The following is a 13,654-nucleotide window of genomic DNA, read 5'->3' as shown; positions in this document are numbered from 1 at the left end:
GGCATGTATTTGTTTATATAAAATCTTATGATAAAACAAGATCATGTTATTACACTGTTATAATACACAACACTGTTCACAGACATACACTTAATACCATGTTATTACAACTATTACAACACACAAGCTGTGAAAGTGGGTTTATAAGATATAGATTACTCACTAAACCACTACCATGTCAACATGGCTGGGCAACATAGTCAAAAACCTAATCATCCATTCATAGTGATTAATATTTAGTTTTATTATTAATAATAATAATAATAATAATAAACATAGTTCCTAAAGTTAAGTTTGTAGTCTCAAACAAAAAGGCTTGTTCTGGTGTTGTACACAGCTACGTATATATATGAAAGAATGCAAATACACCATGTGGACAAAAGTATTGGGACACCTGCTCATTCATTGTTTCTTCTGAAATCAAGGATATTAATACTGAATTAATATTACTGAAGATGATTTTGGAGCACTGGTGAACAAGGTAAGGTCAGTATGTTGGATGATCACCATCCCACCTCATCCTAAAAGCAGTGGATGGAGCACCATTATTCCAAAGAACACAGTTCCACTGCTCCACAGCTCAATGCTGGGGGGCTTTATACCCCTCTAGTGGATGGAGCCTATGCCTGGCATTAGGTATGATGCCAATAGGTTCCTGTTGTTTATCTGCTGCAGAGAGCCCTATTCTACTGGCAGTACTTCTCTACACGGACTAGACAAGTTGAGTTTGCGTGGGCATTTGCAGCTGCACATCTGTGTCAGCTATGGGTGCAACTTAAAGTAGCTGAATGCATTTATTAGAAGAGGTGTCCGCAAACTTTTGGACATATAGTGTATGGGGGACTAATAAAGGATTATCTTATCTTATCTTATGTGAAATATGAAAGGATGCTTAAACTTTAACACAGCCATGTAAGGGAGGGTGATCTCTGTGTTTGTGAGTCTACTCACCTTGTCTGAGGCCAAGATCTTGAAGGAGGCCATCACCTGCTCGGCTGTGTCTGTCTCGGCCGTCTCACGGGTCATGAAGTCGATGAAGGCCTGGAAGGTCACCACTCCTGTGTTGTTGGGGTCCACCAGGGTCATGATCCGGGCAAACTCCACCTCACCCTGATTCACAGCAAGACACTCAGGTAAGAGTGAAGGTGTGTGTGGGAATTATCACAGCACTAGTTTGGTAGGTAGGGTCATCGCAGGGTGAGCCCTGTACTACTACTGGGTCCTATACACAATTGTCATCATGTCTGGCTACAGTGGGGCGTACATTGGTTTGTATGTATCAGAGCTACAGCCATTTGGCAAAGAAAGAACGCAGGTGTGTGTGTGTGTGTGGATGTGTGGGTATGTGTGTGTGTGTGTGTCCACACTAACCAGATCGTAGCCCATGGAGATAAGGCAGGCACGGAAGTCGTCGGGATCCATCATGCCGTTTCTCTTCTGCAGAGGAAGAGATATAAGGTTTTTGTGTACATATTCATTCACTATGAGGACAAAAGTATTGGGACACCTGCTCATTCATTGTTTCTTCTGAAATCACAGGATATTAAAAATTACTTATACTGCTTTGGTTGGAATAACTGTCTCAACTGTCCAGGGAAGAAGGCTTTCTACCAGATTTTGGAGGAGCATTGCTATGAGGATTTGATTGCATTCAGCAACAAGAGTGTTAGTGAGGTCAGGATGTTGGATGATCACCACCTCATCCTCAACTCCCCAACTCATCCCAAAAGTATTGGATTTAGCACCAACCATCATTCCAGAGAACACAGCTCCACTGCTCCACAGCTCAATGCTGGGGGGCTTTTACCCATCTAGCCCATGCCTGGCATGGTGCCTAGAGATTTAAGAGTATCTGCTGCAGAGAGTCCTATTCTATTGACAGTACTTCTGTCAGGGACTAGATCATCCATGTGTGTGCATTTGCACATCTGAGTCAGCAAAGCTAAATGCATTCATTAAAGGGGTGTCCACAAACATTTGGACATGTAGTGTATATAGTGTGTATTGTTGCTTTTATGCAATAATCTTGTATCTGCGTTTCTACTTTTTGATGTAATGTGAATCAGACAGTTTTTAAGATTTTATGATAAATGGATCAATAGAAATACACTGACTTTCACTGAACATTAAATGGTGTATGTATACGAACAATTCATATGTATTTGTTTATATAATATACACAATATACCCGTACCAAAAGTTTGGACACACCTGGTTGAATGTGTGCTGATCATCATCTTAAAAAACATTTGATCCAAATGCTAGGGTCACCTTTTTTCTTCAATAAAGAGGACACTGGGAACAGACAGGTATCCACCGTAGTTGTTGTGGCTGGTGGGTTCTAAGTAGGCCTAGGCTGTAGGCCCGAGGCAATGTGTACGTGTGAGGGTGGGATTACCTCTCAAACCGTGCAGCTACAGCTAATGTTAATGAAAATGGATACACACACACACTTACTCACTTAGCAAGACCAATACATAGCCTTACTAGCCTATATGAACAGATCATCCCTTTGCAGTTCAACTTACAACTTAGGCCTTCTTTAACCCCCAGCCACGTCATCCTAACTACGGTGCACACCTGTCTGTCCCCACTGTCCTCTTTTTTGAAAACAAAAATATGGTGACCCTAGCTTTTGGATTCAATGTTTTTAAGATGATGATCAGCACACTTTCAACCAGGTGTGTCCAAACTTTTGACTGGTACTGTACACATCACTTGTTTGACGACTCTACCCCTAAACCTAACTGTTTACCTAAAAAATGACCCTGATAAGGCATGTCACCCTTAGATCTTACATACAAACTTTTGGCAAACAGAACTTTCTCTCTCTCTCTCTCTCTCTCTCTCTCTCTCTCTCACTCTCTCTCTCTCTCTGACTCTCTCTCTCTCTCTCCCTCTCTCTCTCACTGTCTCTCTCTCTCTCTCCCTCTCTCTCTCACTGTCTCTCTCTCTCTCTCTGTCTGTCTCTGTCTGTCTCTCTCTCTCTCACCCTGTCGAAGTGGTTGAAGGAGGCTCTGAACTCGTTGAGCTGTTCCTGGCTGATACCCTTGGCATCTCGGGTCAGAATCTGGTTCTCCACCTCGTTGATGGTGCGAGCGATGGTGGTCAGCAACTGCTCCCAACCCACACGGATATGCTGCAGAGAAAAAGAGCAAGAGAGAGAGAGAGAGAGAGAGAGAGAGAGAGAGAGAGAGAGAGAGAGAAAAAGAGAGAGAGAGAGACAGGGGGAGAGAGAAAGAGGGGGAGAGAGAGAGAGAAAAAGAGAGACAGGGGGAGAGAGAAAGAGGGGGAGAAGCAGATGGTGAGGCTAAAATCATGTGTATAAAAAGACAGATTACTTACAGCACAGAAAAAGAGAGGATATGATGTTTTACCAGAGGCTCATCATAGAGAATGTCATGTCAAATCCCTTTACTGTCTAAGTGTGTGTGTGTGTGTGTGTGTGTGTGTGTGTGTGCAGTGGGCTTTATGTCTTTTAAAAAAAAAGTACACCATGGTCTGCTGGTGTGTGGGTGCATTAGTGGGTTAGTGCCCAGTCTATGTGTGTGCATGTGTGCATGTGTGTGTGTGTGTGTGTGTGTACCTCCATGGTATAGTTGGTGTGTTTGTTGTCGAAGATGAGCGCCTCCTGGATCAGCTGGTGGTCTCCTTCCAGTTTGTCGATGTTGGATTTGTAGTTAATGATGTTCTGCTCGTACGTCTTCAGGTTGTTCATCTGTTCCTCCAGAGAGCCGGCAATGTCCACAGACACGTGGCCGATCTCCTGCACACACACACACACACATACACAAGCACACACACACACACACACACACACACACACACACACAACCAAACACACATGATGAAAAACCATCCAGAAAACACAATGTAAAAGCACCCTGCTTTCATCAGGATACCTCCATTCTGTGGCCTCTCTCTTTTGTCTCTCTGATTACTTTACTGAAGTGTGCTTGGATTATTCAACTATACTGGAAGTGATTTATGAAAAAAGTGACTAATAATAAAAAGAATATGACAAAACAAACAAAATATAGACATAAGAATGTATGGATGAATTTAACCCCTCAGACCCTGCACTGTAGATAAGTTCACCTAACTGAAATATTTACAGACAGCCCCTGGCTGCAAATAAATGGAGCTTTGTTGAACAAATGAAAAGGTTTAAGTTGAATGTACTTAAGATACTAAACAGCATCACTGCAGCAACTTAAGTCTTAGTCTAAATCTAAAACTGAAGGTGAAAATCCTTGCATATAATTTTGTGGTAACGCAAGAGTCAGCGCTGCAGTAATCAGCCTACACTCAGCAGCACAGAAAATAGTAACTTGGTCAAACAGCCTTCAACACTGAGGCCAGACAGTCAACCATTATGAAAATAAATCAAATAAAGAAAGAAAAGTACACCTAAATAATGTAGCCAGAGGGGATGACTACACACTGATGGTGAGTAAGGCAGGAAAGACACATTCAGTATGTAAACAGATAGTAGCAGGAGCCAATGGGACAGATCCTATAAATTATTATACTATATCTAGTATAAGTTATTCAGCATCTACTATAAATCATATAGTATCTATATTAAATTATTCAGTAACTACTATACATTATTTAGTATATTAGAAATGATTAGGTAACTGCTATACAATATTTTCTATACTATACTTTTTCAGTAAGATTAGTGACTAACTACCATAAATTATGTAATATATATATTAAATATGTACTAAAATAATTTAGAAACTACTATGAATTTAGTATCTACTGTAAATTATTTCATAGGTTTTCAGTACATTTTTCAGTTCCTGCTATAAATTATTAGGTAATATGTAAGTTGTGTTGTTTGAGAGCAAGGAACAGAAGTATGGGCCCACATACTGGCCTTAAGGGTAAGGGTTATCCATGCTGTCCATCCAGACTGTAAATACATTTATTTAACTGTGTTTATATCAAATAATAATGCTTATCTGAATTCTTCAGCCAAATAAGTGTTTATATATTACGTCTATGGCAAACACATGGCAAAAAATAGCAAAAGAAAGAAAACAATAGAGATGGTAAGAAGTCCTGAACCACCCACCTCCATCTTGGTTTGGATCCAGGGTCCGATGATGTTAGCCTGGGCAGCAAACTGTCGCCTGAGTCTCTCATTGGCCTGTTGCCTGGCAACCTCCTCCTGGAGCATCTGGTCTCTGAGGGGCACCAGCTGCTTCACCTGCAGGGGGCGACAGAGCGGCAGCGGGGGGAAATATGTTACACACAATTTGTCAACATTACAGGAGTCCGAGGCAACAAGCTTTACTTTTAAAAGTCTATCCTTGAGTCTGTTCTTCTCTTAGGCCTGACATAAGAAAGACGTGTCTGGTAATATGGGGAAAAGCCAAAACACGCTCCATATGCCTCAGCCATATGAGGCCCGTCCAGTCAGATGAAAAGGGGATGGAATGGTGAGCAGTTGTCACGGCAGACGACTGGTGACGCTTTCAGAGCCCATTACACCAGCTTCACATTCACAAACAACAGCCCGAGCAAACCTCCTCCAATATGGATCAACGTCTGCATGTCAGTCATGAGCCGTCGCAAAACTCCAGCTTTCCGTTCTGCCAATTTAAACCAATCGTCACAGGCAGTGCTTCTGAAAATGGCTTTTTCCCAAAGATGTTTTTCTTCAGAAGGAATTATTCTGACTGTGACATCTTCTCACAAACGAGCCAACCAAAACCAGGATCTCAGCCTAGTTCACAGAGGGCCACACTGACTTCAGGTGACCTAGTTATGAACTACAACCCCTGAATTCACTAATTGGGCTCCTTCATTGCTGATTGAGCCCAGTGGAGTGATGTTGCTGGGATAAAAGCTCCACAGGCACAATGGTCTATTGTATCAGTCACACACACAACTCAGAGAAGAGATTTATTTCAGTGTACTAATGTAAACATTCTTAATGAATGAGCACACCAGGGCCATGAAATCATTTGTATTATAAATGTGATCAAAACTTTAAAACTATGGATATCCATTCTTTACGTTGATTCAGCTTTACGAATGCTTGCTGGTTCTAAAGAAGCTTTTCCAGAACCATCCTGAGATACTTTTCTTACAGCCTTGGTGAAGTTCATCCTATGCCAACCTTGTTGGCTTTTTGGAGGCATTCAAAATATGTAAAATATTACAGGAAGATGTAATCCTGCACCTAACAGCTAGGGTTACACATAGCGCCCAGCCCATCCCCTTCCCCTATACTCTAATCACCCACTACATCTTAAGCTCTATCAGGTTGGCACCATCCTTACTATGTTGCTGTGGCTCTTCATGGTCAGATCAGCAACATGTCCTATCATTAAACAGTGAACGCTTGAAGCGAGATATTACACGAAAATAACAAGATCCTACACCTGACAATTGAGGTTGCTGTGGCCCCTCAGCAACACTTCTACTGGGACTGACAAGATCCTACACCTACTGGTTAAAGTTACACATAACCTTCCCTTCACTCATACACTAATCACCCACTACACTGCAAGCTTTTCACAGGGGTCATCAGGTAGGCACCTCCCTTTGTCAGTCAACATATACAGCGGGGTCTAAACATCTGAGACCTAAATGAGATTATTTTAATTTGAAAATAAATAAAATAAAATGTGAGCAAATTTTGGGGAGAAAGGGCCATCGACCCACCCGAAGAACACAGACGGCAAAACAGCATGGCTCAAGATTTGAATTTGCCTGGCCATAGTGATAGGGCATTAGACCACCAAGCCACTCAGAGCCCCACTGAGCTCACTCAGACTCCAGCTGCTGAAGGCAAAGCAGCATGGCTCAGGATTCGAACTTGCAATCCCCAGGCCATAGCTGTATCACATTAGACCACTGAACCACTCAGAGCCCCACTGTGCTCACTCAGACTCCGGCTGCTGATGGCAAAGCAACATGGTTCAGTATTTAAACTCACAACTCCAGTCTCCAGTACTGTACGTCACTGCAGAGTGTGCTCACCGTCTCCCACTTGTTGCTGATGTCCTGAGCGCTGAGGTTGGTGTAGGGGTTAATTCCAGACAGCTTGATGCCATAAGTCTGAGCGATCTTCATGATCTCGTTCATGATTCCCATGACAGCCATGCGTTCCTTATCTGCCTCAGGGAGGGTGGCCTTGAACTGGTCATGAGCTGTGATCAGACTCTGATGAAGAGGAGGATGAGAGAATGAGGAAGAGAACAGAGAGTGAGATACACATAACATAAAGTCATGCCAGGTATTTCATGCTACAGTAAATATGAAGATGAAACACCAACCTGGATCTCCTCAATGCTGTGCACAATGAACATATCCTGCAGATCCTCCATGGCTCCATCCATCCAGTTATTGAATGGCGCCGCCCTCTTGGCGAACTCCAGGTACAGCTGGTCAATAGTCTCCCACAGCTTCTCTACGCGCTGGAGACGGGAAAGGAAAACAGCTGTCAATCTCAAGTCAATTCAAGTCCTGAGATTTATTCTTGTAGTGTGAACGCCAATGCCTCTCAGTGCATCCCTGGCAGCAAAGCACCTCCCACATCACCCATGTCACTGCTCTAGCCAGAAAATACATAGCATTAATGACCATAAGACCACACCGTCCACGAGTTAGCTGAGCACTGTACAACGATAAACCAGCTAATGGATAAAGGCGGTAGTCATGGCTGGTGTGTAAGCAAAACTAGGTGCCTCAACTCGATTGTGTCACATCTCCCTCCGTACCCGTCGACCACCTGGACTCCTTTTCCCAGAATCTTTCGTCCCATGTCAACCAATCAGAGACTGTTGCCCCATTCACGTTCACCTAGTCACTATCACTGTTTTCATATATATATACCTGTTCTGTTCCAATGTAGCCTTGTGAAGTATTGCCAACTTTTCATTGCTTACTGAGCATTTCTCTCTTGTCTTGATTGCCGTCTCGTGTACCGATTACTTCCTGTTTACCTGTGTTCCTGACTCTCGTGGTTTGGTTGCTGGTATGATTGCTCTGTATGCTTTCGACTCTGGCTAGTATCTCGGTTTCTAGTTCTGCTCTGTTAAGTTTGTTTGTTGATTTTCTGGATTATCTGTTTTTCTTTCTTATTAATGTGCGCTAATACGCCCCTAATAAATGGTCTAAGAAATCCGGCCACAAGGGATTACAGGAGACACATTTAAAATGGCAGGTGTGAACAGCTATGCTTTCTAGCAATTATTTTGTGATCACCCCAGTCACATGTTAATGGCCTGAGATTGGCCCTGCAAGCGAGATAGATGAAAACAAGCAGGAGGGAGTAGTAGTGCAACTGGAAAGCTGGAAAACAGTGTATGTGTATGTACCTCCAACGCATCTCTTCTCTTCTGGGTGAGGGTGCCCAGGTTATCCCACTGGTCACAGATGCCCTGGCAGCGAGAGTTCACAGTAGCAGCATCATGGTAATCCAGCTCACTGAGAACAAACACAAAACACACTCTCCAGTGAGCAAACAAACGCCCTGCCCTGACAGTCACCCTACAAAAAAGTGTGTGTTAAAAGAGGACTGTGTTTGTAATGTACTCTGCTAAAATGACAGATGTTCCTGGGTTCTTAAAAACGGCTAAGAATAACTGGTGAGCACTGCATGACTTTTCCATTTGCATTTTGAATAAAACATAAAAGCAACATTGAGTCATGTTCCCTTCCCTCCTCATACACCTCTCACATCCTTGCTTTCTCTCGAGTTCTCTCATCCTCTCTCTCTCTCACTCTTCCCCTCTCTCCCCAGCCCTCCCTTCCCTTCCCCTCCCCTCACTTCAGCTCCTGGGCGATAGCAGCGATCTGCTCCACTCTGTCCTGGTGGGCAGCGAGGTCACTCTCGAACGCCTCGTGCTTCCTCATCAGAGCTCGGATCTCCATCAGAGATGCTGACTCATAATCCTTCTGAGAGAGAAGATCCTCTTTTCCTGAAGAGAGAGAGAATGGTGGTGGTTACTGGTGAAAAACCTTGTGTGTTTATATAAGAGTGATGTGTTTGAGTCACTGATTGATTGCGTTTAGCAATGTCTTAATTGGGGTTTAAGGTGCCTTGCTCAAGGGGCCCTCAGCTGCGAATGTTGAGGGGGGAGGAAGTGCTGTGTCGTCACTCACCCCTCACCCCACTCCATACTTCCTGCCTGTCCAGCGGGTTTGAACTGGCAACCTTCTGGCCCAATTCTCTTCTCTACCCCCATAGGAAGCACTAACAGCTCTATGTTGTGAATCAAACCAGAAACATTTTGATCTACAGTCTACTCCTTACATATACAATATATGGACAAAAGTATTGGGACACCTGCTCATTCATTGTTTCCTCTGAAATCCTTTTGAAATAAGTGTATCCTGCTTTTGTTGGAGTTACTGGCTTTACTATACAGGGAAGAAGGCTTTCTACTGGATTTTGGAGGGTTTAATTGTATTCAGAGACAAGAGTGTTAGTGAAGTCAGGCTGTTGGATGATTACCACCCCATCTCATCCCAAACTCAACATCCTGAAAGTATTGGATGCAGCACCATCCATCATTCCAGAGAACACACTTCTTCCACTGCTATATTATGCACATCTGCATATCAGGTCTCCACAAATATTTGGACAGTTTTTATGCATATTATATTTACATGGATACATGAATATAATATATGCACCCTGGATATTACATATTACATTTAGCTGCTACATAGATTTCCATACGCTGAACTCGCTAGGACGGCCTGATCTGGCCATTCTGGCAGTTGTAATTGATGTAGTGGACAGTGGAACGGCTGATTTCTAATAGTTCTGAGATCTTTTTAAACGCCTCCCCAGACTCATCTGCATGTTCCACAGTGTTGTTGCAGGTGAAAACATTCTCACTGCTGAGAAAATCCTTTTAAACCATTTCAATGGGAGTGATATGGGATGTATATACTGGCACATGTCCTGACACTGTACAAACTCAGACCTGTGTGTGTGTGTGTGTGTGTTTACCTCCAGTCCAGGACTCATGCAGAGCGCACTTCTGCTTGAACTTCTCAGCCAGGTGGTCCAGTCTCTCCAGCCGGCGGATCTCAGTCAGCAGCCACTCCTCATAGCCCTTCTCCACCTGCTCCAAACCTTTCCACGCGTTGGCAATGTCCTAAAAACACCCACACACACATGAAGACTGTTTTTCTGTATGTATAGACACAAAATGAAATGAAGGAATTTGAAAACAAATATTTACACACTGTCATAAGAAAACCTTGCAAGCCCGTTTCCACACTTTCAACACTTCCACAAAGTTACAGTTTGGGACATGCAAGGTTCACCGACAACAGTGAGGATTTACATGTGTTTAAACTGTAATCCTTTGACGTACCGACACCATCTTGCCCTCGGAGGGCATGAATGCGGGCCTGTTGCTGAGCCTCAGTTTGGTCTGCAGGGTGTTGAAGTTGATCTCCAGCTGGCACTTCTCCTGCACGCGTGGTGGCTTGTGAACACGGCGGTAATCCCTGAAGTCTTCCAGTTTCTGCTGCATGGCCCGCATGGTCTGCTCTGCTGCACGGTTCTCCAGCCAGGGGATGGTGCGCCGGATCCACTCCAGCAACTACATCAGACCAGGAGAGCGAGAGAGAGAGAGAGAGAGAGAGAGAGAGAGAGAGAGAGAGAGAAAGAGAGGATGGACGAGTGAGTCCGATTCTGTTCATTCATTCATCCACTCATCCACTCAGACTTTATTGTCCCTGAAAGGCAAAATTAGATTTGCAGTCAAGACCATGTAAAGACTATATGGAATTTTGACATGTAGTTGTATGTGACACATCCAATTATATCACTGTTTATTGTCATTGATACGTCCTGCTATATTACAACCATTCTAATAAAGCAGGTAAAACACTGTCATGCTTAAACACTGGTGTGCAGTTTGTTAAATTACCTTAATGCCTTCATTCAATCAAAAGATTAGAGATCTGGGTAGGTGGTCGCAATGCTCAAAGCTTATATCAAAATATTAAATAATTTGTATGATGAGAATCCAGGCAATTTCACTAATGCAAAAGTCAATGACATTTATTACAATAATCACAATAATGAATATTAAAATTAATATATACAGTTTTATGCAAAGGTTTTTGTGCCCTTTTTCAAATGACAGTTCCTTGACTGAAGGATAAATAAGTGAATCGATCCTCTACAGGAACTTCTTATCTACAATTTAATCCCAATACTTTCCTGAAAATAAATAAAATATAACATATGTTGTGTACCATTATTTTTCAAAATGCCACATTTAATAAAAGAAATGGTATTATTATCGGAGCTGCATCATACTGCAACCAGCCAGCAGAGGCGCTAGACCTGTGATTGCTTCACTTTTGAGAGACATGTTTTCTACAGTCATTGTTTGATCCTGCGCGGAAATCTACTTTTTCTTTGAGTGACAACGGTGTTGAATTATTTTTTTTATGAATGTATTTATAATAAATAGCTAAAAAAATATGTTATATATTTCTATGGCCTAATGAAACCTCCTCTGACTTCCAGATGCAGACCCTCATCTTTAAAACTTTACTGGTTATCAGGGGGCAAATCTCTAAACTATAATAATATAGAGCTCATCAAGGGGGACAATCAGTAATTTATAATGTCTAATAACTCCCCTCACTGTCCCCCTGATAGAGCTCATCAATGAGGTCTAGTTTTAAACTATAATGACCAATAACTCTCACCTCACTGGCCCTCAGATAGAGCTCTTTGAAGGGGTCCATCATAAAACCATTACGTCTAATAACTCACCTCACTGGCCCCCTGATTGAGCTCATTGAGGAGGCCTAGGTGAAAACTGTAATGACCAATAACTCACTCACCTCACTGGCCAGTTTCTCATACTCCTCCATCAGCCTCTCATTCTCCTGGTTGACTGCCAGAACCTTACAGATCCTGTTAGCAGCCGTCTCGGCCTGGAGGGAGAAACAGACAGAGTGAGATATGATGGGATGAGGAAGAGAAGAACGAGAGAGAGAGACAGAGAGAGAGAGAGAGAGAGAGAGAGAGAGAGAGAGAGAGAGTGAACAGACTGTGTGGTTTCTGAACAAACTTCAGTACGGTACAGAACTATGATGAGTTCACCGCAGTTCAACACACTACCATTGTTCAGCATCGTGTAGCTGAATCAGTCTCCACCGACTGAACAGACTGTTCTGTACCTGCTCAGCCCCGGCGAAGGCATGGTAGAAGCAGGACACGTAGGTCATGATGGCCTTCTCATCAGGCTTTGGGGTGTTCACAATGTCTGACCGAGACAAAAAGCGAAAGGAGTAATCAGACAGAGAACGAGCAAAAGAATAAAGATAGAGAACTCCTTCAGGCTCGTTGGAGGTCGGCTGCTGTCGGCTTTTACAAAAGAAGGGTGTAATATTAACTAGTCTCAGTCCCATCTCAGTGCCTGGAGTGAGTTCAGTTCTCAGTTTGATTCACGATGGTCATTATACTGTAAATATGTGATAATATGGTATAATGAAACTAGTCTAGCTGGTCTTCAGTGCATTTAGTAGTTTACCTGCAGTAGTGGTACAAAATACAGATATAGTACAAAATAGAGATGGAGATTCTTCAGCAGACCATTTAAAACTTATCTTTAAAAACCTATTTTACTGGTTATCAGGGGTACATCTCTAAACTATAATAATATAGAGCTCATCAAGGGGGACCATCAGTAACTTATAATGTCTAATAACTCCCCTCACTGTCCCCCTGATAGAGCTCATTAATGAGGCCTAGTTTTAAACTATAATGACCAATAACTCTCACCTCACTGGCCCTCAGATAGAGCTCTTTTAAAGGGGTCCTTCAATATAGTAAAATTAAACTAGTCTAGCTGGTCTTCAGTGCATTCAGTAGTTTACCTGCAGAAGTAGTACAACAAGGCTGAAGTATCTAAGAAGTAAAACTGTAAAGCAAAGTGTGTAATTCTGATAAGTACAGATTCTAAATCCTCTATTTCCTACCACATCTGTGATATTTCAGTACTTGATTTAAAAATATATTGTTTTTGTGTAAAAAAAAAAAATGTTTCGTGTAAAATAAAAAAAATGAAAAACGATCAAACAATCAATCTGTCAACACAGAACTGAAATTGAATGTAAATTAAATTTATTGTGCAATGAGTCAAAAAGTAAAATATTATAATTACATATCGCCTCTCTTTTTACCTTCATTTTTTATTTCTTTTAACAGTATTATATATATATATATATATATATATATATATATATATATATATATATATATATATATATATACAGCTCTGGAAAAAATGAAGAGAGATAATCAGAAGAGAGATAATCAATCCCCTAAATTCCAAATAAAACAGCTAAAAAACAACTGCCCAAAAGCAACTGCTCCAATAATGCAAAGAAATGATTATAATAATTATAATGCAAAGAAGTTATTATTCAAATTTAACCAACACAGTACTAATATCTGAACCTTGATATATATATATATATATATATATATATATATATATATATATAATATATAATTTGTATTTTCTGTGTTTATTGTATTTATTGTATTTATTGTTTTTTGTACATATTGTCTATGCACCCTATCTCACGTTTTGTTGAATGACCTTGCATTGTTGTATCATGTCCTACCCATTCTGCACCGGAGACT

At 41.8% G+C, this 13,654-nt stretch overlaps 1 protein-coding gene across 1 annotated transcript in view; it reads right to left on the bottom strand.

The window, feature by feature from the left end:
* Positions 1-13,654, bottom strand: part of actn3b (actinin alpha 3b) — a 45,903-nt gene that overhangs the window by 2,509 nt on the left and 29,740 nt on the right. Inside the window, exons 8-20 of the mRNA XM_072688747.1 lie at positions 12,184-12,269; positions 11,845-11,937; positions 10,353-10,583; positions 9,983-10,130; positions 8,792-8,942; positions 8,340-8,448; positions 7,296-7,436; positions 7,000-7,182; positions 5,084-5,218; positions 3,587-3,766; positions 2,993-3,139; positions 1,372-1,437; positions 952-1,110 (exon numbers count right to left, since the gene is read on the bottom strand). Coding sequence (XP_072544848.1) covers positions 952-1,110; positions 1,372-1,437; positions 2,993-3,139; positions 3,587-3,766; positions 5,084-5,218; positions 7,000-7,182; positions 7,296-7,436; positions 8,340-8,448; positions 8,792-8,942; positions 9,983-10,130; positions 10,353-10,583; positions 11,845-11,937; positions 12,184-12,269 — 1,829 coding nt within the window. The remainder of the gene's footprint in view (positions 1-951; positions 1,111-1,371; positions 1,438-2,992; positions 3,140-3,586; positions 3,767-5,083; positions 5,219-6,999; positions 7,183-7,295; positions 7,437-8,339; positions 8,449-8,791; positions 8,943-9,982; positions 10,131-10,352; positions 10,584-11,844; positions 11,938-12,183; positions 12,270-13,654) is intronic.

This window comes from Salminus brasiliensis, chromosome 9 (assembly GCF_030463535.1).
Source record: "Salminus brasiliensis chromosome 9, fSalBra1.hap2, whole genome shotgun sequence".
NCBI lineage: Eukaryota > Metazoa > Chordata > Actinopteri > Characiformes > Bryconidae > Salminus > Salminus brasiliensis.
The sequence above is the reverse complement of the archived record's forward strand: the minus strand, read 5'-3'. Positions and strand labels throughout refer to the sequence as shown.